The 26,956-nt window shown below is 43.2% G+C and overlaps 1 protein-coding gene across 1 annotated transcript in view; it reads left to right on the forward strand.

The window, feature by feature from the left end:
* The window catches only part of CDH13 (cadherin 13), a 1,051,470-nt gene that overhangs the window by 650,707 nt on the left and 373,807 nt on the right, over positions 1 to 26,956 (forward strand). The window contains exon 6 of the mRNA XM_059904794.1: positions 2,533 to 2,677. Coding sequence (XP_059760777.1) covers positions 2,533 to 2,677 — 145 coding nt within the window. The remainder of the gene's footprint in view (positions 1 to 2,532; positions 2,678 to 26,956) is intronic.

Below are 26,956 nucleotides of genomic sequence, written 5' to 3' on the forward strand. Positions count from 1 at the left end.
CGCTGGGCAAAGTTTAGAGCGAAATGGTTAACATGAGACTGGATTTATCGTACTTTCTAGTTGCTCAAAAATCCTTGCTTCCAGAGGGAGGAGATATGGGGATATATGTATAGGTATAGCTGATTCACTTTGTTATAAAGCAGAAACCAACACACCATTGTAAAGCAATTATACTCCAATACAGATGTTAAAAAAAAATCCTTGCCTCCAATAATGACATTTTGGAATATTTTGATTAAATATTGACACCGCATATCTTGCATCTTAATGCATCTTGCATCTGAATCCTAATCCCCCACATTCTACAAGACTTGGCTAGTGTCATAAGCCACAAGTAAGACAGAGGAACAGAATTCACATTTGCCAAATATGCAGATCTGTCAGAACTGGGAGGGGCAGACTCTAGATCCAGCTCAACATAATGGAAAGACAGACACTAAGGAGATACAGTTGATCAGGATGAAGGCCAAGTCAAGTTCTTGGCAATTTTGGGAGGACAAAAGGCCAGACCTTCATTATTACAAGAAATTGCTCCCAAAGCTTGATTTTTATTTTCTTCGTTTAGCAGTATTCTCATAGTAGCTTTAAAAATCAGCATAAAAGCTCATTCTCTGTAAGATCTCCTTTGTGTGCAGATGTTAAAAGGCTCTGCTTATTTAATTTCTTCTTAGCTAAGGTACTCATGCATTATTTTATCTACCCCAGAAATCAAAGTGTGTGTGTGTGTGTGTGTGTGTGTGTGTGTGTGTGTGTGTGTGTGAATTTGTTATTTGTTAGTGAAAGGATGAAGTAGTGTTAAAGAAAAAATGAAAAACAAATTCCTCTACCCAAGTATACTTGGTTTCATGTTTGCTTACTACTTTCAAATTCTGTCCACATGTGTACATCACACATGTATAGTACACATGCTATTTTTTGTGTTTTCACACAGTATTCTAAGTAGATCAACAAAGTTGAATAATTATCTAATGGCTGTATTCTAGCATCTTGCTACAAACACATTCATTCAACTTGTCTTTTTTGCACTGGACATTTAGTGGATGCCAGTGTAATTTCATTATTAGAAATAACACTGCAGAAAGTATTTCCATGTATGTAGTGCAACCTGTCTCAAATAGAACCCAGAGTGGTATCCAAATGGAACAAAGTATGTGTCCTTCATAGATGTGGTGAATTTTGCCATGCGACTTTCCAAAGGGTGAAACCAGTCTATAACACATTCAGGTGGGGTATAACAAACGTGTTTCTCTTTTCTTTTCCTAATTAGGGCTAGTTTTGACAACAGTATTGATGATAACAGTAGCAACAGTAGCAGCAGCTAATATTCTTGAGATGAGTTACGTAACAGGCATTATATAAAGTGATCTAGAAGCATTGTTTATAGCAGTTTAAAATGTAAACTCTGGGGACTGACTTCACAGGGCCAAATCCAGACTCCACCACCTAACCTCTAATTGGCTTCATTCCCTCCTCAGAAATGGTTCATAGGGTCACTGTGAATATCAGGTGAGTTAATATAGTAGAGAGCCTCGGTAAGCCCTGGATAATGTTGGTTACCATTATCCCTAATAATGAGTGTTTTATGATCCCATTTTACAGATGATAAAACTGAGAGATTAAGAGTATGAGTTGAGGTCACATGACTAGTGAGAAGGTGTGCTGGGATTCCAATTGCAGAGACCATTTCCCAAGGATTCCAGCTACAGAGACCTTTTCTGACAGAAATACTCAACAGGGTCCCAATGCAGGGACCACCACTGATATCCAAGAAGTGTCACTGTGGCCACTGAGTTAAATCAAGGAAGTATCAGGCACAGAAATGAGAGCATAAAGTCTGCATGGTTCACTAGAAAAGCCACGACATAATTCCTTGTTACCATGCAACAGTAAAACTGGTTTTTCTATGCTATTTTCTTCAGCCTTGAGATCTGAAGGTAGTTCTGTATGGAATTGTGAAATCCCTGCTAGATTATAAAGGCCTGGTGGGCAGGAGTCCCACGGTCTCATTCAGGACCCCAGCAAGCACCTTCCTTGCCTCAGGAAGGTTCTCTATAAATACTTACTGCCCTGAATTTCTCCCAAATATTACCATAAACACTTTCGGTTATTTCTTAATATACTCTGTTCATAACTGCTTAGTCAGTTCTTTTTATTAGCATAACATTCCTTTTAAGCATAATGATGTTGGAAAAACAGAAACAATGTAAGCATATTTTCTCAGCTGTGACTGATTGCTGGTGTTTAGTGTTTCCTTTTTTTTTTTTTTTTTTTTTTGGACTTCCTTTGCAGATTCAATGAATTAATTGTAAATTTCCCAAGTGGGACTTAACATGAACTGATCTTTGTCTTTTATTCTGTAATGTTTAGTTTCTATTCTAGTCCTGGTGACTATCCATTGAGACCAAAGTTTGAATATTGCCAAGGGCTCATAAAATTGCTGATATAACCTACTTTCTTTCTCCAGAGAACCCGACTTCAATTTTCATAATGAATGAATGCCTTCTTTCTCCCCCAATTTCTTTCCTCCAATAGCTACTCGTGGAGACCATTGATGTCAACGGTAGAACTCTCGAGGGGCCGGTCCCTCTGGAAGTCATCGTGATTGATCAGAATGACAACAGACCGATCTTTCGGGAAGGCCCTTACATTGGCCACGTCATGGAGGGATCACCTACAGGTATGTTACGTTGGCTCACCGTTCGCATAATGGCTTGGGAAGTGGCATCCTGTGATCTTTGGGGATTCCGGAGACTGTTTCATTGCCGCTCTGACTTATTGTTGTCATGCATCAACACTGACATATTATTTCCCTGGATAGCAGCAAGAGCTGGAAAGCTGCGACTCAGAACATGACTGGCGTGTTGCACACTAGGAACATGTCTTCCCTTGTGCCCAAAGGTGATCCTTCAAGGAGGACCGACATCTCAGTCTCCCATGTATGGCTGATGTCGGACACCATGTAAATATCTAGCTCACCCTTGTGAGGGCCCAAGGCTGAGCTTGTGGTATAGTGGGACTTTGCAGAAAATTAAGGTCCCCACTGCAAGCTCCTCAGTTATTTCTCTTCATAAGTGCCTTTTAATAAGAACCATTTGGGGAAAATGGGTAGGACTTTTTTTTCCCTTTCCGTAGAAGACATGGATGGAGAAAACTTTTCTCTCTGGTCAAAGGGCCAAAAGCAAGCATTTTATTTCTCTCTCTGGCAATACATGTACCTAGTGTTACAGAAATCACTCAAGGTTACTATGGAACTCCTGGTATCTTTTCCCCATGTTTAACCTTTCTATCACAGAAGGTTTTAGAATTGAGAGCTCCCTTTTCTGGCCCATAGCTACTAATTAAAGCATTCCATGACCAGCAGCAGAAGTCACTCCTGAGTATAATGCCTGAGAAAGTGAAGAGCAAAGTAGAAAAATCCCTATTTTAAGGCTGGACTTTGATTTTTAGCTTTCAAATACATTTGAGTGAAAACATGCCACATGAAGAGTGTCAGTGTTGCTGTGTCTGGATTACGCCAAACACCTGCTGTAAGCAAAGGAGTCACTCCTCAGGCCGATGGGAGATGGAAGCTCAGGGGCTGCTTTAGCTGGTTCTTTTTCCCCCTTTACTGAATGGACGGGATGTATCAATAACATGTAGATACGGGAGGCTCTGGAAGCATTGTCATGGCAACCTGCCTAGACTACCAGGTGAATAATTGTATGCAAGGTGCCTAAAAGCTCCCTTCAGCTTTGAGGAGCTGGGCCTCTGTGCACCTCATCAGATAGATCCCCAGGGGCAGAAGCACCCTCTCCCTTCTGGGATTTGAATGCATTCTGTAAAAAGGAGAGGGCCTATGGGCAACGTCCTGGAGAGATGGAGAGCGGGCAGGTGAAGGTGGGTCAGGTCACTTCAGGGCAGACCTTCCCCGTGGCACTGCTCAGTGGGCTGCTTTTGATGCAGAGATGGCTTCTGGTGAGACACAGCCTAGAATTTGGGTTGGATGCTTACGGAAATCTTCTTAAACAAGCTGATGTGCAGAACAGGTTAGGAAAACTGATAGGGAAAGCTGTTAAAGAGACTGGAGTTTGAGCAGAGCAGAAAAATGATTCCCAGTTTCCATGTGTGGTACCCGGGCCCTGAATGTGAGTGACTGGAACTCGAGATGGGCAGGAAGACTGTTCTAAATGTAAATGACAGTGGTTACATCCGAGTCGGCTGTGAGCATGTATATGTCTTTGTATATTATGTGTGTATATGATTAGACAATGTCCAGTTTTTCTCCCACTGTGCCCTTCTTTAAAGCTTGAGAAAGAAATTTCAAATTTTATTGCTTTATATACATGTCGTATTTTCAAAGGAAAAGGGAATCTTTTATGCTTGTTGAATTTGTTAAAGCACAAAGCAGTTCAGTTAGGGTGGACACATACCCAGCAAAACATAAATCACCTCAAACTTCTATTTATGATTGGTATTATCCTATAAAAATACATAAAGACTTGGATATCTGTATGGAGTAGTTTCTTCCAGCTATGCAGAATTTGGCCTGAATCGTTGTTTTCTTTCTCAGTACCCTCTGGGTTGGACTATAAAGCAGAAATTGACATGGAGTCAGTCAAATTTGAGGTCAAAAATATGGAAATGTTGTGGAAAAGTTTCAGAGGAAAAAACACTTAGCTTACTTAGCACCCTGTGGGAGAGCTCAGGCAGATGGCCCCCGAAGCGTCTGCAAGGACAGTGGGGAGCTGGGAAAGAAGGTGAGACCCATTTTCCAGTCCCCTCCCAACCTAAGCCACTTGTAAGTCATAACAACAAGCCCTGACAGGCTAGAGAAATGATCGCCTCTTCTGTTTCCACAATGTCCTTCTCGTTTGTGGCTTATGGAATCCTACGTGTTGTGGACCTTGTATCACATCCATTTCACAGAGGGGGATGCTGACCCCAGAAAGAGTTCATTGACTTTGCCCAGTTCACACAAATGGCTGATGGGGGACAGTGTTCAGGACTCAACCTGCAGCATCAACCTTCAAATCATGTGCTCTTTCAACTGACCCACAAACTTCACGGTGAAAATAGCCATTGAATGATCCCGGCATTTAGATGGGCACTTGTGTGCCGACGACTTTCTATCACTGTATCATTTCCTCCACTCTGCCCTGAGGGCTGGGCACCACTCTTCCCATCATACAGATGAGAAGACTGAACCTCAAAGGGGTCCGGGAACTTGCCCAAAGTCCCTTAGCTGGTGGATGAGCTAGAATCAGGGTCCGCGTCTGGCCTCAAGGCACAGGCTCTTTCTTGGGCACCTTCTCTCACACAGACTCTTTGCAGGCCCAGACTCTTTGATTTAGCTCCTGAGATAAAATAACCAGCTCTTCTGACCAAAGAGCCAGGCTCCTTGAGTCATTTTTCATTTAATGTGAGCTGTTGTTCCATCTCTAGGGTTAAACGATGTTAAACATGGGAGCCCTTTTCATCACTCACATCACTTTCTTCTGCATCCGCATAACCAGAGCCAGCTTCGTGGGGTGGGACCTGCCCAGCCCCACAGAGCCCCAGGCTCTGAAGGGCTCCACGCTTGGTTTAATGCTCTGTTGTCGCCATCTTAAAATTCTTAATAATTGTTCAACAAGGGGCCCTGCATTTTCATTTTGCACTGAACCCCAAAAATTATGTAGCTGGTCCTAAACATAGCACTGTGGCCTAGAGCTGGGTTTGATGCTCTGCCTGGCTCCTTAACAAGGTGAGACTGTGGGCAGGTTACTGAACCTGCTAGAAGCCTCAGTCACCTTGTCTGTAGATGGGGTGGGTGTAGAATAGTGCCTACCCTAGAAAACTTTATGCAATGAGTAAATTAGGCAATGTGCTTCTTAATGCTTAATGCTTGGAATATAATAAGTGTTTAAGAAATGCCAGTGTATTGTTAATGCTCCAATTATTCTTATTATTCTGGCAGCCTATCCTTTAGGGAAGGCAAGGCAAAAAGACATGCAGTTTGTGTGAAGGAACATCCATCTCCCAACCAACCAAACATCGTTTTCATGTTGCAGTGTACCCAGATGCCGTCAGCACCAGTCCATCATGGAGGAAGGTCACCCATATTTATCTGTATGTGCAGACAGGAGGCCATTTCTAGCTGCTCAGCACTAAACTGCAGGCTATCGTTTTGGGGAATCATTACTAGATGAAGAAAGATCAACAGAAAATAATAGTTTTTGAACTTTGCAGATTATGGACTGTTCCTTTTGTGGAGTTGCAAGGCATTGATTTATGGGACCCGCGCCCAGGCCCTGGCTGCTCCTCAAAGAAAACCAGAGCTCCGTGTGAGTGTGACGTTTTCTGAATGCCCAGTGCGTGCCAAGACCTCACAAGTAGGGGGTAGGTAGAGGCTGGGACCCTTGACGTTCCTGGAGGACGCACACACCAGGGCCCCGCAGTGCCTGCTGGCACCAGCTCCCCAGTGTTTTTTGCCACTGGTGGTCCTCTGGGCACCATTGAGAAGGGCTATCCATGAGGAATGGTGTGCAGGGCTTCCAGAAACAGACCCTAAGATGAGGACTGAGGGCGGGTGGTTTACCTGCCAGGTACGGGATCGTGAGTGGGGAGAGCTGCAGGAAAAGGAAGCCAGCCAATTTCAGGTGCCGCGTTAAGCCAGCTGCCAGAGCAGGCAGTTCTGAGCTTGATCCCTTAGGGAGGGAGGGCTCTGGGAAATGACGTAAAACACACACATTGGAGTTACCCCAGCTCAGGATCCAGGGAGCTGGGCTATCCATCCCGCAAGCCTGGCAGACATCCATTAAGAGCTCTCCCCAGAGGGACTTTAATTAATTCCCAGGCCCTTTCGGTCAGCTGGGACCACAAGCAGGGTTTCAGCAAGCTGGGTTCCAGAAGCTCAGGGGAAATCTTCCAACAAGATACAGGAACTGGCTTTTGCTTCCATGCTGTTGGCCACCCTGCCTGTCAGCAGGGGCAGCTGGGAGAAGGGAGCCCGCCACCGAGACAAGTGGGGCAGCTTGAGATACATCAGGGGAGGGAGGTAATGGGGAAAATATCATAGTCCTCAAACTATGTAACTGAGAAAGGTGAATGTAACATTGACCTTTCTCTTTAGAGAGAAGACAGGACCACAGGACCTAGAGGTGTGTGTTCTGAGTCCTGAGAGATACCCGTTGCTTAGTTGTGTGCTGACTCTTCTTGAGGCTATTGAACAGAGGCAGAGATTAGCAGCTAAAGCCTCATCGTCTAACTTCTGAGAGCCTGAGGACCCGTACCCTCTCTTGCTCCCTTTATTTTTTTTCCATCCAGTATTTTTACTGAGCATCTACTCTGTGCCAGCAGTATCCTAAGCTCTGAGGGTCCAGCTGCGGACCTGCCAGATGCTGCGCATTCCCCCCTGGTCTGCAGAGCCAAGCAGGGAGACAAGCAACACATGAATCACAATTGAAATTGGGGGGCAAGGCAATGTAGCCATAGGGACCCCTCATCCTAGGAGGGAGGGAAGCCAGCCTCCCTGAAGAGGTGATACGAGGAGAGCAGGGGGCTTTGTCTTTTATTTTATCTCTGGGATCCACCTGAGTTTCTGTTCTTCAAGTCTCAGTTACTTTAATTTTTAAACAAGTCCTACCATGGCAGACATGAGGGAAGCAGCCGATCAAGTGGTCTTTGGGACAAATGGCTGTCCCAGGAGGTCAGCTTTGCTCGGCAGTTGGTATTTTCTAAAACAGCTTGAGCCAAATAAAGATGGTTTTGATATTTGAGAGTTGGTATTTGGGACCTAGCTCAGCGTGAATTCTCAGTTTGTTGGTATGACCTGGTGGTAAAGTCCCTTTTCTGGTCACCTGTTTACTTGTTGCAGTAATTGCATGTGGCCTTTTGGTCCACCAGCTCTCCACTTCTCCTCTGCTGGTGTTTAGACTTTCACATCAAAGGTTCTTCCATTCTCAGCTATTCCAGCCAGTCCTGTGAGCTTCTGGAATAGTGGGCACGGGGCTATTTTTTTCTTAAGTAGATAAATTTCTTTTAAAAATAAAGTGATTCCACTTTCTTCCCCAGCTTTTTTAAAGTAAAATTACCCTCCAGTCTCACCATCTGGGGGAGACCACAGTTGCCACCTCAGGGAGCATGGTTCTAGGGCTCTCCCTGGGCACCTCCACACACAGGGATGCACACACACACACAATTTCACAGAGATGGAGCTCTGCGTGCTCTTCTCTAGCTCACTTTCTTCACCCTGCAGTGTCCTATGGACATTTTTGTAAATCAGTAACTATCAAGAGACATCATTGTTTTAAACAGCTAGCGTCGGGATCTACCATCATCTAGTCAGCCAATCCCCTGTTGACTTAAGTTGTTTTCACTTTTCCCTCCTTACAATCAATTCTACAGGGGAGAACACGTCTCTTTCTAGTTGTGTGACAATTTCTTTAGGGTAAATACATGCAAGTGGAATTGATAGGATAAAGGATATGCTTATTACATTTTGATGTATATTGGGGTGACACTTCTAATCAGAGGATTATATTTGTATCTTGGCTAAACTCATGCATGAAGATACAATAGTCTTTCCGTTCACATATGAGCATACTGATGGACATTTATTTATATTTCTGGATTATTCCCAATATCTCTCTAAGGCTTGTGGTCACTTCACTAACTGTGTCTGTAGGCTGTGAACGGCCTTGCTCTAAACTTCTCCCCAGATTACGTGGCCGAGGAAGAGGACTGAAATTGTTGATTCTGACCCCTCTCCTGGAGTCATCATTGGAGTCTTAGCTGAGGGAAGTTGCCTAGGAACAGATGTCATTAACAGGCTGCAGTGTCATTCAGATTGAATTATGATGCAAATCACTCCAGTGCAGTTGACCATAAAACAAAATTGATGAAGGAGTTGCATAAGCTAATCAGAGACATCTTCCCAAAAGGAAGATTCCAGAAAATAAAGAGTATCAAAAGTGTTGAGTTATCTGGACTTTGCTACGTATTCAAGAAACTGAATGTCCACCCAGTTGCTTCTAACCATGTCTGGGGTCCCCAAGTGATGTCTTACAGGGGCTCTAAACCAAGCCTGTCAACAACCTTGTCGTAGCCACTGTTGTTTTCCCTCCTTTATACCCCAGCCCCTCTCTGATGGACGCTATTGTGTATGTTGCTGCTGGTCCACGGGTGCCTTGGAGGTACCACAGGGCTTGGTGAGACAGGGGAGGATGTCTAGAGCCCTATATTCTGTTCAGAGGATACCCAACCAGTAAAACTGTGTGTTGCATCTTAAATGTGGGGAACTTTGAAAACAGCTCTTCTCATTTTCGTTCGTAGCCCTCTCTCCACCTAAATTCATATATGAGTCAGTGGGACTAGAGACCATTTCAGGAAACAAACACCACATTGTTTTTGAATCACTCTTCTCTCTAACCATGACATCTTTGTTCCTTATGTGTCTGTCTCCCCTCTGCCCATCACCCACCCTTATACTCATTCATGTCAGATCTTTGAGGCACTGAGGATAACCCAGTGACCTGGAGAGATATGGCTTCTGTGCTCATGGAGGTTACTTCCTTCTAAAAATAAATACTTGGTAGCCCTGACCCACTAATTTGCTGGATATATTTTAGTCTCAGGCTGGGAGTCATCCTTCCATCCCTCCCCATTTGGGAGAGAGAAGGATTTATGACATCAACTATGGAAAAATAAAATAAAAATTTATTAATTAACTTAATTAAAATAACATAATAGTTTAAAGTGAAGGGAAGGTAAAGAGGCATTGGTAGCCTCAGAAGCTTAGTGATCATTCTACAACATTTTGAAAGAATAAATCTGCTGGGGATTTCCAGTCAAAATGGAAATGAGGTGACAGTTGAGCAGCTACAAAATAAAAATGAAAACGTCCTTGAGTTGTTACGGCACCAAGCACGGTGGACTGCAGTGCCACTGAAATCATCCCTGACGCCTGAGGATCCACTCTGAACGGCCCAGGAATTCTTAGTGTTATAGATGAATACAACAGAGCGGCAGGTCCACAATGGCATTAAGCAATTATAACTTTAGGGAAGCCCTTATTTCAAATCAATTCCTGATGACACTTCATTCAGCAAAATCGCTTAAAGAAAATTTATTGGGCAGGGTCTATGAGCCAGATAGTGTTCTAGGTGCTGGAGATGCAGCAGTGGCCAAGACCAGTTAGCTCTCCACGCTTAAGGCATTTGCACTGTAGTGGGAAGAGAAAGATAATTAACAATGAATGGAATAAACAAGGTAATTTAAGACCTTTGGATAAAATAGAACAAGGTGATGTGATAGAATGACAATGAGGTCAAGGAAGATCTCTCTAAAGAGGTGACATTTAAGCTGAGACCAGTGAGAATGCAGGAGCCACAGTGTCAAGGGGCCAAGCAAGGACATTCCAGGCAGAGGGATCAGAAAGTGTGAAGGTCTGAGGCAGGAATGAAGATGGTGGGACAGAGAGGTGGCCATTGTGGTGGGAGAATGTCAGCGAGAAGAAGGGCACCTGGTGAGTTCCAGGGGATAGGCCAGCAGAAGTCAGCAAACAGTGGGCCATGGGCCTAATCTGTCCTGCTGCCTGTTTCTTTTTAATAAAGGTAATAAAGTTTTATTGGATTACAGCCATGCCCATTCATCTAAGCATTGACTGTGGCTGTTTTCACATGATGCTCTTGGAGTTGGGTAGTTGGGACGGAGACTGAATGTCCCACAAAGCCAAAAATATATACTACCTAAATATATATGTATTTAAAATTTATAAAATATATATTTATATATAAATACCTAAATATATATATAAACTATCTGAATATATATTTTTAATATATGTTAAATATTTAAAATATTAAATATATATATATATTCTTTACCTAGCCCTTTATAGAAAAAGTTTACAGACCCCTGAGTTAGACCTCTGTAAGTTTTGATTACATTTTGGATTTAGTAGGAATCCCTTGGGTGGTTTTAAGCAGGAGAGTGGTAAAGTCTGATTTTACTGTTAAAATATGACTTGCGCTACTCAGTGGAGAACAGAAGTAGGGCAACCAGGACATGTCAGCACTCCAGGCACGAGAGGACTGTGGCCTGGGCCGGGGTGGGAACAACGGAGGTGACTAGAAGAGGTCACGTAAGATTTTTGCGATGAGCCCATGATGAATGGGGGAGTACTGAATATTGACTCATTTTAGGGTGCCGGATTATTGTAACCAACGCCATCTATTTGGAATTATGGTAATACTGTAAACCTTAATAGGTTTCTAAATTTTCCTCAAGTATGAACTGGATTTTACCTTTGGTTTTCTTTCTACGGCATAAGCTTAAGGCCAGGGGACCAGACTGTCTTTTCATCCTCAATTGTCAGCATTTAGCAAAGTTCCAGGCACATGGTAGCCCCTCAATAAATTCTGTTCAATGAACAAGTAGCCTCAAATGGCAGAAAGTATGAATAACACTAAACTTCCCTTTTTATTTGATTTTTAAACAAATGTTGTCTTTATTGACAATTTATTCCTCTTCTAACAAATATCTCTAGGGTGCGAGTTCGGTACCAGATACGCTGATGCTCAGTAAGGATGGGGTCAGGGAGGGGTGCATAAAACAGACACGGACCCTGACTCGGAGGAGTTTGCAGAGCAGTGAGGAAGGCGGGTGAAAAGCACATCCTGAGCCCGCGACAGTGCTGCTTGGGGAAGGCAGGGGCCGCGGGAGCATCTCACTAGGACCAGGGCAGGGAGGCGGCGCCGGCCCCCAGGAAAGAAGCCAGGATAACCACCTGCATAATGTTTCTAGTACTGGACGCTGGTCTAGGTTCTGTGCCTTTATCTTAATGCAATCCTTACAATGCTTTTACAGTCGAGGAAACAGAAGCTCAGGGAGGTTAGGTTACTTCCCCAAAGTCACACAGTTGGTGGGCGATAAAGCTGGGATTCAAATTCAGCCTAACTCCCGTGCCCTTTCATTTCCTCTCAACTACGGCACCCACTGTCCTTTTACCACTTCACCCACAAAAATGCTAAGATCAATCCAAATCTGCCACCCTAGGGAGCATTTCCTTGTATGCATATGTGTGAGTGTGTATGTATTTGTGTGCGTGCACGTGTATACACACCTGTGTAGGCATGCATGTACGTGTGTGTGTCATATTTGCCTTCTCAAATACAGCCAGATCCTCCCACTAGCGTTAGTCCAGGAGACGCTCAAGAAGAACTCTTCTCCAAGATTCATAAGGCATGCTGGCCATCAATCAAGACAGTCTGCATATGTCAGTTAGAAAAGATTTATAATCAGCAGAAAGCTTGATAAACCAGCTTTTACTGCAGCACCGTTGCACTAAGAATCCTGTCGCTTCTGAGGGCAGAGTCTAGGGAGGCTGCTTCCATCCATCTATACAAATACCTTTGAATCACTTCACCTTAATATATGAACAGTAGACTAAAAAAGCCCCGAGTAATTTATGTATAGAACCACCTCCCTTCTTAAGTAAATGGAAGAGATTCAATATTCTGAGTTCAATGGGAAGAGGGCATATAAAATCCCTTTTAAGTATATGTTCTTATAAAATCTAGGTCATGAATTGAGTTTTCCAGTATCAAAGAAAAAAATTTAATAGACTTACAGCTTTCTTGCTTTAATTATGGCTACATTTTAAAAAATCAATCATAGTACCCAAAGCTATTTCATTATTCAGAAGCCTGGCTATTTTCAAAGATTTCTTTAAAGTTTGGTTTGGGGAATTTCAGTGTTTTCTTCTTGTTCTTTTTTTTGTTTTTTTCACTTCTGTTTAGTGTGCCACAGTTTTTTTCTGCGATGTTCCTGGTTTATAGTGGGCTGCTAACAGGGACACCCGAGTCATGGGGAGGGCAGGTCAGGGCTCATGTTTCTGCAGTTGGCCTCTGTATCTTCAGGAAAGGTCACTTTTCAGAATGAGGGAGGACCTCACGGTTCTCTTCCCTTGGCCATCAAAATCAGACGCAGTGAGGGGCTTGCTGTCTGTTCCTCTGCTTCTATTCTCAATTCTGCAACTTCACCCTCTGTCTTGCTGGGCAGGTTCCATGCTCGTTGGCTCACACCGAAGCCATAAGCCAGGGTTACAGGTGATGACTTGAATAGTAACCTAGACATGCAGAATTAAGTTAATCTGGTTTTCTGCATGTAACACATCGTTTGAAAATGGCTGGGTGGATTTCTGCTAGTTTGGAAAAGTAGGTTTGACATGGTTTAACATGAAATGTTGACCCATGCCACTAAGACATAACCCGAGAGACCCATGCTCCTGCTGTCAAAGAAACATGTTCTGTGAATGCAGACATCACAGAAAGAGTAATGGTTCAGCTGAGGATGATTTGCCCTGCTCCCCAGGCATGCCGGGTGTCACACTGGGGGAGGGGAGAGTGCAACTGGCACCTAGTGGGTAGAGGCCAGGGTTGCTGCTAAACACTCTACAATACACAGGACGGTCCCCACAGCCCAAGGTTACTTGGCTCAAAAATATCAGTAGTGCCAAGGTTAAGAAACCCTTCCCTGGATGGAGAAAATGAAGAGTATTGGTTATGAGGCCCAAATCTGAAGTCTGGAGGGGAGATGCTACAAAGTGTCGGCCCTGGTCGGCACCAGTTTGTGGTGAGCTCGGGGGTGAGTGATGGCCAGAGCCTCCTCCTCTGAGGATGCCCAGTTAGCATGTAGCTCAAGTTACTGGTGAGCGCCTGTGAGCAGGAGCGGGTGCCGGGCCCTGTGCTCCCTGTGGTAAGGGGTTCCTCTGCAGCACCTCACTGCCTCACCCCAGGAGTCCTAAGAGGGAGATGCAGTGAGCATCTCCATGTCTCCAAAGAGGACACTGAACCTTAAAGTTAGAAACCAGTCTTTCCAGGAGAGCAGAGACCTCTTCCCTCAGCATCCGTTCTGGTCTCTTTTAGTAACAGACCCCAACGTACCCCACTACAGTGGCAGTGTGTCCATATAAAAACTCTGTTGTCCAGCCTCCCTTGCAGCTAGATGTGGCCATGTGACAAATACCAGCCAGTGAGCTGTAAACAGAGTGTTGTGTTGGATTTCTGGGATGAGTTGGGAGCCAGGTCAGCTGGGGAGAGTGCCCTTTTGTCCTCCTCCAACCACCTATTTCTTATTGCTGCCTGGAATGAGGATATGATGGCTAGAACTCGTGCAGCCACTGTGCTTTGTAAGGTGGCCTTGAGAATGGAAACCATGTCCTAGGGAGGTGTACAAAGATAGAGATTGGACTCTGTTGCTTGTGGAATATCATTTTAGCCCTGGACTGCGTCTCCAGAATTATTTTACATAAGACAATAACGGACTTCTGTCTTATTTAACTCACTGTTACATTGGGTTCTCTGTATTTGTTGCCAAATCTAATAACAGCTGACATATGCAGTGTCACTCAACCGGTAAGAATTATAACCCAGACCATTTGACTTCAAGCCATGCTTAACTGCTGTGCTATGCTGCTCAGGACATTCAGAGCCACTTACGCCTCTGTATGCATTTCACGCCACCAGTTTTTGTATGGTAATCAGAAAATTGAGCCTTTACTGGAACAAAAATGGTCTGTCTCCTCCGTTATCTTAGAGTTCTTTCCAGAAAGCATCCTGAAGTCTGTTTGTTGTTAGATCTTTTTATTAGATTAAAAACATACTTAATGCCTTGTGATGGCAACTTTCTAGGCATAGAGGGTTTGATTCCCTCCCATCTCAGTAATTTCAGATCCTAGTCCAGTAGTGATTATCTGAAAATACTCCAGTAATGCACGTCATCATGTGGGTGCCATTTACGTCAATGTGCTGACCTCTTGTCCAATCCCAAGGACTAGTGAAGGAGGGGAAAGGTACAGGGAATGTTAAGACGGCCCTAGAAGGTTTTCAGAGAATATTAATTTTTTTCCTTGCCCATGGAAATGCATCGTAAGGATGTGCCCGTCAGTCATCAGGAAGATCAATATGTTCTGACAAGAGCACAGCATGAGGGCTGAGACCACTGGCTCCTGTGTCCAAAAGACTTGGTTTTCAGTTACGTTTCCGCTACTAATTGCGAGACCTTGAACCTGTTGTCTTACCTTCTGAGCTTTGGGTAACTCCCCTGCAAAATGAGGATAACAATAATGCCTCCAAAGGGAAGCTGGGAGGTTCAATGAGAAAGTGGATGTCAAGCGTTGAGCACATTGCCTAACGAAATACTACACGTGCTGGAGATATATTAGTAGCTACTGACTGATTTTTTTTTTAAATGACAATAGATTCAAGAGGGTCGTAGTGCTGTCACCTCGCATCTTGCAGAGGAGGGAGGAACTCTGCCAACCACCAAAGCCGAATTCCAATCCTGGCTCCTTCTCTTATCAGCTGTGTGAATTTGAGCCTTTAGTTCCTCGTTTTCAAATGACAATCATCCGCTGTGGCAGCATTTTGTATGAGTTTGAATTAGGCAAATTGAAATGCTGCAATATGGAAATATTAACAAAATCTCATTTGTGCACAAATTTAGAAACAATGTGATCTCCCAAATTTGTAGCATTTGCCAGGAATTAAATACTTTTCAAAATGGCTGGCAGGGTTTAGTATAAACCTCAATGAAATAAGTTCACATCCCGTACGATTCACTGATTCACCCGTTTAAAGTGTAATATTCAATGGCTTTTAGTATAGTCACAGAACTGTGCAATTACCACCACAGTCAATTTTAGAACAATTCCACCATCCCTAAAGGAAACCCTGTATTCATTAGAAGTCATTTCCCATTTCCCCCCCAAATTCACCAACCCTACGAAACCACAAATCTACTTTCTGCCTCTATAGATTTGTCTGTTCTGGACATTTCATTTAAATGGAATCACACACTATGTGGGGGGTTGTGACTGGCTGCTTTCATGCAGCATAATGTTTTCAAGGTTCATCTGTGTCGTATGTATGTACCTGGTACCAGTACTTCATTCCTTTTCATTGCTAAAGACAGGGTTCATTTTTAAATAAATCTGCTCTTGCCATAGTTGATGCTGTTTTAGCTTATAAAAATGAATATGTACCATTCTTTGTAAAGATTAGTCTTGAATTATGTGCATTTTCAATTATTTGAGATATTCGAGAGTGTGTCCCTTACATAAGGTATACCTGTGCTCTACTTATTTTGCAGTTTTGTTATAAGAATTAAATGAGATTTTATATATATATTATAATATATATTATATATATATTATAATATATATATTATCTATATAAATGAGATTATATATATATAAAGTTCTTGCCAGCCCCAATATATAGTGCCCCCTCAAGAAATGGTCCCTCTCTGTTTGGGGTTGTTTGTTTTATAGCACATCTAATTTGTCATCTGCTTTTGTGTTTCCCTCACCCTAAGGAATTCCCATCAGTAAAGATTCCAATCAATTAAGTAAAAGAACTACTCATAAGTGTTTTCTAAGGAGATTGCTTACCAGGTATCTGAAAAATTCTTTTTAAAAAAATCCAGTTTCCACTAAAATGTCGAGTTTTTGGAACAATACAATCGTTCAAGTTCGATACCCCTTCATAAATTTCCACCAATACCCATATATTCGTGAGGTAATCTAAGACCTTTACTTTTGCCAACCTGGGTACATTTCTGTTATGGCATTGTCATTGTCAGGTGTATGAGATTTAGCGAAAGAAAGCTTTTGAAAACAACCGCACTACAGTCTTTCCTGACATATTTCAGCAAGGTGTGTAAATGAAAGACATTCGGGCATCCTCCATCTTTTACCCCGTCCCTTTGCCCTTGGCAACTAGGTGCCACATCAAACAGACATCTCTGCTCCTTCACCAAGCCATCACGGCTTGCCTCATAGGGGAGAGACATCAGGACAGGTACTTTCACACTCATCATTCCATTTCATCCTCCCAGTGATGCTGAGTGTTATTATCTCCATGTTTCAGATGAGGAAACATAAGCTCAGAGATGTTGGCACAGATAATCAGAGGAGAAACTGAGTCCGGTTGTGTCTGACCTCTAATCCCATCTTCCTTCAAGGAGACTACATTTCCTCTGTCTCAGTGTGGGATAATTACTTCTTAGTATGCCTGCTTGTCCTCCACAGTAAGACTTACTTACCCTTATTCAGTGGTCTCTGATGTAAGCATTCAGTGCTGTTCCCCAGCCAAGGCTGTGCATCTAAATAAGAAATGTTTATTTTATTGCTTACGGGAGATGCAACAGGCAAGCAACAAAAACCATAGTGCAGTTTCGGCTGAGAGTTTTTCAGGCTAAGAAGCTGCTCTAGGTTGTGACTGTCTACACGGATTTTTCCTAATAGCCTGAGACAATCCAGCCGTGTCTGGTCCTAATTGTAACTCAAAGGGTAAGGTCAGGCTACATTACAGAAGGGCAAACACCACCAGAAGAAACAGTTCTAGAGTTAGAAAAACCATAACCAGGGATCTAGCCATTAAATTCATCTAGTAAAATATCAATCAGGAGCAGTTTCTGCTGCAGGTAACAAAATAGCAATTAAAGTGGCTTAAACATCTCAGGTTGATTTTTCTCCTGTTTCCTGAAGCTGAGAGGTGGGTGGCTGCTGCTTGTGCTTCAGTGATCTGACAGTCAGTGTCTCGGTGAGTCTTTGGCCTTTCTCTTGTGGCTGCAAGACTCGTCCCAGTGCTAAACGCCACAGCTATGTCTATGTTCCAGGAAGAAGAAAGAGGGGACAGGAGACAGTGTCTTCGCTTTTCATTAGGAATGCAAAGTCTTTACCATAAGCCCTCAGTGGTGTTTCGTTAACCAATGCCCTGAGCACAACTGTGTTGTATGATTACCCCTAGTTGCAGGAAGAACCACTTACAAACCAGTATTTATATATATATACGCGTGCGTACATGTATACGTGTGTGTGCACGCGCTCATGCATGTATGGCAGGCTAGAGAGAAGGGAATTGGGAATAGATTTGGAATAGATTTAGGATTAGCCAGTGACTGGTCCCCACACAGTACCCAAAGTTTAAGGGATTTATTTAACTTTTAAAAGGTTAAAATGCAAGAGAAACCAGCATCTTCCAAGATTTTGTTATGGGTTTGAGAATTAGTTGGAGGGTAAGGCATCACTCAAAGGATTTCTTGGTTAAGTAAATGAAGGAAACGAAGTCAAATTGGTTTCTTTACTGCCCAAGTTCTCAGAGGCTTCAAGATGCTAAGGGGCACGTCAACCACCAAGATGATGCAGCACTAGAGAATCTGTTACAAGCAGGATGTCCTATGAGCCTGGCGTACAGGAGATGGTAGGCACTTTGGAAAGGCAGATCTTGGTACTGAACTGCTGGATCATCATGAGATACCCGAGTAGTTATGCCCCCCTCCACAGAGTGGCAGTTAGAGACCCAGGTTGAACATAAGATGGTCTGAGAGCAAGACGGTGAACATAGTGAGGGGTTCCAAGTGTCAGGTAGACTTCTGACCTTGGGAATGTCAGGACCAGCAGTGCAGGGAGGGGAGCTTGTGAGTAGCCTGGGCATAGGGACCACATCATTGATACTTCCTGACTCTCAGTCCCTGCACATCCACCCCTCTGGGTTTAGCAAGCTTCCTTCACAGAGCCAAAACTCAAAACATAAAAACTTTGCTGAACAAATATAAATGTTATATAAATCTTAACCAAGAATTTTACATTTTCATTGGTTTTGGAGGATCTCCTCACCTCTTCTCATGAAGGCCAACCTTTTGGCCAGGTCCTTGGTAGGAAATTGACCATCGAGGATCCTGAAGGTAGATAGAATAAATTCAAATGAAAAATGATAGACACGTTTTCTGCCCATGAATCTAACCAGAACTATTGGTAGATGTGTTTTGGCCTTTCAGGTAGCCTCTGCCTCACTTCCTACTTACCAGTAAGTGCCCAGCTTTGCTATAAGGATAATATGCAGGATCTGGAGCTTTGATTTTAATACACATCACTTCGTTTCAGCCTTACCCCAAAAAATAGATAAAGAATTTTCTATTTACAGATAAGGACCTGGAACTTGGTGGGCAGTCAGCTTACCAGAATCACACAACTTCCCTCCATATCTTCCCTCATACCATGCGAACACATCAGTATAAAATAGAGCATCTAAGTGAAAATTTTTATTCCAGATGGAAGAGGTGACTTTAAACTCATGGTGGCTTTTACCATTTGGCCCATAGGAAAAATGGGTCAAAACTGCAGTTAGCTTGATGACTCTAGGGACCAAAGAAAGTAGAAGGGTAACTTTGGACTTTAGTTTTTGCATGTTTGTATTAGTCAGGGTTCTCCAAAGAAACAGAGCCAATAGAGATAGATGGATAGATAGGTAGATAGATAAAATAAGGCATTGGCTCACACATTAAAGGAGGCTTAGAAGTCCCCAGATCCTCAGTCGGCAAGCTGGAGACCCAGGAGAGCCAATAGTGTAGTTCCGGTCCAAACGCCAGCAGGCTTGAGATCCAAGAAGAACCAAAGTTTCAGTTCAAGTCTAAAGATAGGAAAAAAAGAATGTCCCAGCTCAAAAGCAGTCAGACAGGAGGAATTTCCTCTTACTCAAATCTTTGTTTTCTATTCAGGTCTTTAACTGATTGAATGATGCCCACCCATTGTGGGGAGGGCAATCTGCTTTACTTAGTCTACTGATTCATATATTAACCTCATCCAGAAACATCCTAACAGACATACCCAGAAACAATGTTTGATGAAATGTCTGGGAACCCTGTGGCCCAGTCAAGTTGACATAAAATTCACCATCACAGTGTTGTCAACAGAATTCTGGCCTTCGTGTTCTCTACCCTCAGGTCTTACCCCTGGGGTTATGTTACCTTACATGGCACAAGAGACTTTGCAATGTAATTAAGGTTACTAATCATCTGGCTTCAACGTAGGGAGATTATCCTGAGTTATCCAGGTAAATCCAAATAATCATATGATCCCTTAAAAGAAGAAAAGCAAGGCAGGAGAGTAAGAGAGATGAAGCAGCAGCATAAGGTTAGAGAGGTAAGGCAGGAATTAGTTCAGGGAGTTTCAGAGGCTGAGAAGGACTCAACCTGTTGTTGGCTGGAAGATGGAGTTGGGTAGGGTGAGAAGCATGAGACGGAAATCCATTCTGCAGATGTCCTGAATAAGCTTGGAAAGGAATTTTCCTCTGAGCCTTCAGTGAGGAACATAGCACAGCCAGCACCTTGATTTCAGCCTTGTGAGACCCTAAGCAGGAAACCCAGATGAGCCCCACTGTGCCCAGACTTCTGACCTGCAGACATCGTGGGATAATAAATGGGTGTTCTTTTAAGCCACTAAATTTGTGGCAGTTAGAAATAGAAAACTAGTACAGTGTGTGCTTTGCATTTCCATACACACCAGCTGTGAGTGAAGTTGCTTTTCACAAGAATGAAAACCAAAAGAACCAACCAAATAACAGAAATAAAATGAAACACACAAACTCATCAACTGTTCAACAACTGTCAAAAGTTCAATTTCACATGAATGACCAACTCATAATTGTCAAGTATTCCCAATACCAACATTGTTCTTAAATTAAAACAGCATCAGAAACAATTTTCAGGACGTGTTTAGCAACACAGCCTAATGAAGCTCCTGTAATTATGAATTCTTTTGATATTCATGAGATGCCAATAATTACAATGAACTCTCCTTTGAGGAGGTCACACTGACTGCATTTAAGGAGCTTTACTGGCAGGTCCCCAGCCTCACTCAGCTTTCAGAAGTAACATCGTCACTCGCCACCGTTCACCTCACTTTCCCAGAGTAGACATCTTTCATAAAATGCTGGAATTTGAAAAGGAAACAACATTGACAAAGCAACACTATCCTCGCAGTTGGGATAAATTGCTATCATTAATGAAGTTCAGCAAAACCTCGATGACTTAACAGCACGCCAGTCAGCGGCCTGAGGACCATGCAGCCTTTCAGTGTCTCCCTCGATATCCTCTTGCAAAGTGCACAGGGACCCCATGTGTGGGAAGTGACTCTTTCTGCGAGGCCCCTCAGCATACTTGTTTAGGAATATAACCTCCCCTGGCCTGTCTTCCATTCTAGAATTCCTAGGATATCGGAATTGCAGATCAGAGAGAGTCATGGAATGACCTTCTCTGGAGTGCAATGATTGCTAATGTAAGCATAATGATCAACAGAAATACTATAGAATTAAAACTCTAAAACCATTTTCCCTAAGTACTTTGTGGTCGTAGCAATAGAATTGATCACCTGCATCACCAATTTTAATCTTGGCTCTGACAGCTTTTCCAGAATTAGAGTTTGGGAGTGTTTGGAGATTTCCATGATATTGAACAAATAGCTGAAAAATGATATTGAACGTGTTTGCTGTGTGTAACCACATCTTAGTAAGAAACAGATGGCACACTCAAATTAAGACAGTTGTAGGAGGGCCCATTTTACAAAGGCCCTATTTAAAAGGGGAAATGCAAAGGAGCCAGGAAGAACAGAGCCATTATCGTCCCTAGCCCTGGGGACTGAGGGAACAGTTACAGAGCTAGAAGGAGAGAGTCATGTACAGGGGCCACCCTGAGAGGGGCAGAGCCCCTCAGCGTGGGATACAGCCAGCCCAGGGCAACCCAGAAGGGAGGGGTCCAGGGTAATAAACACCCTGACCTCACTCAACTCCCACAATTTCTCATCTCCAAACCCCACAGGAAGTCAGAGGGCTTGTGCAGTCCATTCAGGCCACGTGCCAAGGACAGAGAGTAGGGCAGGGAGTGGAAGATATTCCATACACAATGTAAACTTCTTGCACATGCTTGCTGCTATTCCCTAAAGCAAAGACTAGACCCACATGTTGAATGGAGAAAAGCTTTAGTCCTACCCCTTGGCCTGCAAATTCTGGAATTTTGGAAGAATCAACAGTGTGCCACACACACATTTAAATATAGTTACATTTTACCCAAGGTAGGGGGTTTCTTTGTATCCATTTAATCACTGTGAATGATAGCCACATAACCTTTAAGAAGGTTTCAGGCCATATTCCATTGGTTTCTAAACTATTAGAGGAAATGTCCATCAACAGATGAATGGATAAAGAAGATGTGGCACCTATATAGAATGGAATATTACTCAGCCATAAAAAGAAACAAAATTGAGTTATTTGTAGTGAGGTGGATGGACCTAGAGTCTGTCCTACAGAGTGAAGTAAGTCAGAAAGAGAAAAACAAATAATGTATGCTAACGCATATATGTGGAATCTTAAAAAAAAAAAAAAAAAGTGGTACTGATGAACCTAGTTGCAAGGCAGGAATAAAGAGGCAGACATAGAAAATGGACTTGAGGACAAGGGGTGGGAGGGCGAAGCTGGGGCAAAGTAGAGTAGCATCGACATATATGCACTACCATATGTAAAATAGTTGGCTGGTGGGAAGCAGCAGCATAGCACGGGGAGATCAGCTTGGTGCTTTGCTATGACCTAGAGGGGTGGGATAAGGAGGAGGGGAGGGAGGCTCAAGAGGGAGGGGATATGGGGATATGGGGACATGTGTATACATATGGCTGATTCGCTTTGTTGTGCAACAGAAACTAACACAGTATTGTGAAGCAATTATACTCCAATAAAGATCTATTAAAAAAATTTAAAAATAAAATAAACTATTAGAGGTACTTGCTTTGGGCAAAGTTAAGAGTGTTATTTATTTTTTATTCATGCCTTTAAAGAGAACATGTTTTCTTTGCTGATAAATTCAACTATCAGTGTATGTGCTGCTGTGTTCACTAATATTTGACTAAATAATGTAATATCTGTGTAGAAAACAGTCCTCACACTGGAGTTTTCCTGGGTTGTGCATTTTCCTTTGTCAAGGTGTAAAGAGCATCTGAGTTGGAACCCATACCCCCTTCAGGATATGAGAGGATCCAGGTCAGTGAATCGTTTCAAGGTAGAAGAAATTTAATGAACACACCTTGGGCTAATCCTCCATTAGCATTATTACAGAACCATTAGTCTGTCTTGGATGCTTTCCCACACACCTGATGGCATCAGAGAATGACAGATCTCTCATTACAGATGCAAAGTATCTTACCTCCTATCTCCTCTCAAACTCTGACTTATTCTAGTGTAAATGGTACACTGCTTCCGTGAGAACCTGATGCAAACCAGCTCGATCCTATTCTGAATTATCTCCTTTTTGCCACATCTCTGTGTAGGTAGCATGTATACACACACACACACACACACACACACACACACACACACATATGTTAGGTTGAGTCAGTTCTCTCTTAGCCATGGGGATTTCGCATCTCAAGAAATTCTGAAAATGATGTCATGTAATGTAGCAGCAATTTAATTTGCTAGGTAGGGATTAAGAGCTGACAAATTCCCACTCTTTAAGTTCCTTTAATTCCAACTACCCAAGTCAGAGCATTCTGCATATTCCCCAGCCTACCAGCTGATGTGCTAAAAATGGTCTCACTGTACTGCTCTCAGACATGCAACAAGCTAGGCAAAGCCGTTTAGTTACTTGTGATCTGTTTACATTACATAGAAGGTTGGTTAATTAGAAATACTCATGTTTCTTAATTAAGGAACAAATTAATTTTTAAAGAAGTGCTGAGACCCCCTTGCGTTATGGCAGATAAGGGACTGTGCGTGGGGTCTGTGGTCGTCTGTGTAATTCTTTGCAAGAAGGGTCTGAAGTGTGCAGTGACACAGCCAACAACTTTGGAACCAAATATTTGTGGATTAAAAAATGTAAGCGTTCCACTGACATCTGATGACTATCTTTTGTGTCTGAGAAACTGTGCCAGGGGACTCTGAGAACTCAAAGATGAGTACATCAAAGTCAGACCCTTAACAGAGCTCAGGACAGAATGGAGGAAACAATACTTACCAAAAAGCTAAATGCTGAAAGAGAGGTGAGCAAATTACCCGTGGAGAACATTGAGCACAAAGCAAGCTGATGGGGTGAAGAAAAGCAAGCATGATGCATAGTAGACATGTTAAGACACTTTTGACTCCTAGGGACAGAAACCCAGCCCCAGTGAGTTTAGGTAGAAAAAGGGTTGTATCGATGCATTTGTTTAAAAAGCCAAGAGGGACTTCAGGAATGGCTGTATCTAGGTGATTTAATTATATTGTCAGTAATGTTTCTCTCTCTAGTCCCTGGCTCCCCTTTTTTCAGTGTTGGCTTTCCCCAGGTGGCAACAAACAACAGTGTCCACCTGGCATTTTCCCTACTGCCTTAGTAACTTCAGCACCACCCCCCCCACACACACACTTTATAAAAGTATTATTTACATGTAATTCCTCTGAAAGTCCTAGGTATGACTCTGTTGGCCCAGTTTAAGTGTGTGCCCGTCTCTGAAATGATCAGTGTGTGCACAGGTATGGTAGATTCTGAGTGGCCAGATCTGAATCATATGCCCACACCTGGAGCCAGGTGTGAGGGAAGGGTGATGTCAGCTCTCCCTGAACTACAAGGACTAAGAATGGGGGAAAAGGGGTGGTAACTCAAAGGAAAGTGAGAATGCTGTTATCAAGAGCAAAGGGCATAAAGAGAAATAGATGACTAGCACATGAAGAAGTTTAGAAGTAGAAACACAACATGGACATATTTGCATTGGAAAAAAATATTGTGGCTGCAGAGTGGAGAACAGGTAAGAGAGAGGATGGGCAGTTTGTTAACAAGGGCTGGGTCTGAGGTAGTCATGGTGGAGATGGTGAGGGTGAGGCATGTTCTGGAGAGATTTAGAAGGTAAAAGAGATGGACTTGGGAGTCTCTGGTGGATTATAAATGGCTTCAAATTCTTTGAGAGTCTATGCCCTCTCCCTTTGAATGTAGGTGGTCTCTTTGACTGCCTTGACCAAGAGAATAGGGTGAAAGTAACTCTTGCCAGTTGCCAAGTTCAGGCCTAAAGAGATGAGCAGATTTCAGTTACTGTCTCTTGCAACACTTGCTCTGGCAGAAGCCAGCACCATGTAAGAAGTCTGATTATCTAGAGACTCCTCGGAGAAGCCCAGGCCATATGGAGAGGGCTTGAAGGATGAGATGCTATTTGAAGGAGAGAGGCCAAAGAGTAGCAAGTCCTCAGCCACATGACTGCAGGAGCCATGTTGGAAGAGATTCTTCATCCCCAGATGACCCCATGTGGATCTGAGATGAACCACCCAGCTGAGCCCTTCCTGAATCCTGGCAGACAAAATCATAAGCAAAATAATTGTTTTATGTCATTAAATATGGGGGATTTTATTTTGTTCTGCAGCACTAAATAACTAGAACGGGAACTGAATTAAACATGAGAAAGAGGGAAGGGTCCATGTAACCAAGTAATGGCAAGAACTACAGCAAATGCTAATAAATGTCAACACAGAATGTTAGATCACATATCTAACCCACCCTGCCTTGTGTTCCTAAGAACCCTGGTCCATCCTATCCTCTCCCTGCTGAATCCCAAAGTGTGTCTCTGTCTGTGGGTATAAATCATAGATGCAGGCTGCAGTCTCTTCCTCCTGGGATTCTCTCTTTGATGGGGCTATTGAACATTTGGTGAGCTTTATGGTAAGTCACAGGGACTGTCAGTCTTCCCATAGCTGTATTTCATTCAGGTCCTTCAGTGTGCCCACTGGAGGTGACAAATCCTCTAACATGCAATCACAAGCCGTAAATGTAAAAATAAAACAAAAGTTACTTGATTGAGAAACAGGAGATACTTTTTGAGGCTGCAGCCAATGGGCTCTTGTTTCTTCTACCTGATCATGACTCCCACATTTATGCTATTTCACAAGAATTGTAACCTGAAAGCCTTGTTTTGGGAAGTCAGTAGAATGGATCTTGGAAAAGACAAAGGTTAGGACAGGTAAGATTGGTCTTTGTTCTGGTGTCAAGATGTCTGGTGGAAAGACCCTAGCACAAAGCTAACCAATGAGGCACTTTGTAAATATTAGAAAAAGGTGTCCCCTCTGGGCAGATGAATTATAAAAAAGTACCCCTCTGGGTAGAAGCAGACCACTGAGGTCTTGGTTTGATGAGTGACAGATGAGTTATTATAAAGAAAACTATACCTCTTCCTACAGGAAGTGAGAGGAGGGCAGGCTGCTCGTCAGTACCCTGTGGGCCCTCGCAACCATACAGAAGACCCAGGTCTCTGCTTCCTAGGAGCATCCTCACAGCAGGAGCAGTTTCACCGTTGTCACTACCGTTTATCGAGCCCCAACTATGTGGTGGGCATTGTGGTTGGCTTCGCGTATAATATTAGTTCTAATCCTTGAAACAACCATGAGGTATAAACGCCACTATTGATAATGAAACAAAGACTGAAAATGTCTGCCTTGCCCTGAAATGTACTAAGACTAGGAGTGGGAGAGCTACATCACAAACTTGGCCTTTCTAGCCCATTTGTGCCTTCCTCTTAAGTGGAGAGCAGTATCTTGGAGATGAAAGCACACGCTGTGGCCATGAGCTTGTGGCAGTATTGGCTCTCATAGGTACGATATTTTGTTCTAGTGGTGACTAATGATAATATACATGGTTTTGTTTCCCACTCCTCAAAAATGGGTCCCATGGCGTTAGATTGGTCATATCTTCAGGAAGGGTGCAACTGTGGGTCCATCTACATAGGCAAGGAAGTAATACAGCATAGTCAAGTGGTTAAGACTCTGACACCAAATATGGCTGGATTTGAATTCCAGCTCCATCTCTCTCTCTTTTTTTTTTTTTTTTTTAATTTATTTATTTATTTTTGGCTGCTTTGGCTGTTCGTTGCCATGAGCGGGCTTTCTCTAGTTGCAGCGAGCGAGGGCTACTCTTTCTTGCGGTGTGCGGGCTTCTCATTGCAGTGGCTTCTCTTGTTGTGGAGCAGGGGCTCTAGGTGCATGGGCTTCAGTAGTTGTGGCACGTGGGCTCAGTAGTTGTGGCTCACAGGCTCTAGAGCACAGGCTCAGTAGCTGTGGCGCACGGGCATAGTTGCTCCACGGCATGTGGGATCTTCCCAGACCAGGGATCGAACCCGTGTCTCCTGCATTGGCAGGTGAATTCTTAACCACTG

This window comes from Balaenoptera ricei, chromosome 19 (assembly GCF_028023285.1).
Source record: "Balaenoptera ricei isolate mBalRic1 chromosome 19, mBalRic1.hap2, whole genome shotgun sequence".
In the NCBI taxonomy this organism is placed as follows: domain Eukaryota; kingdom Metazoa; phylum Chordata; class Mammalia; order Artiodactyla; family Balaenopteridae; genus Balaenoptera; species Balaenoptera ricei.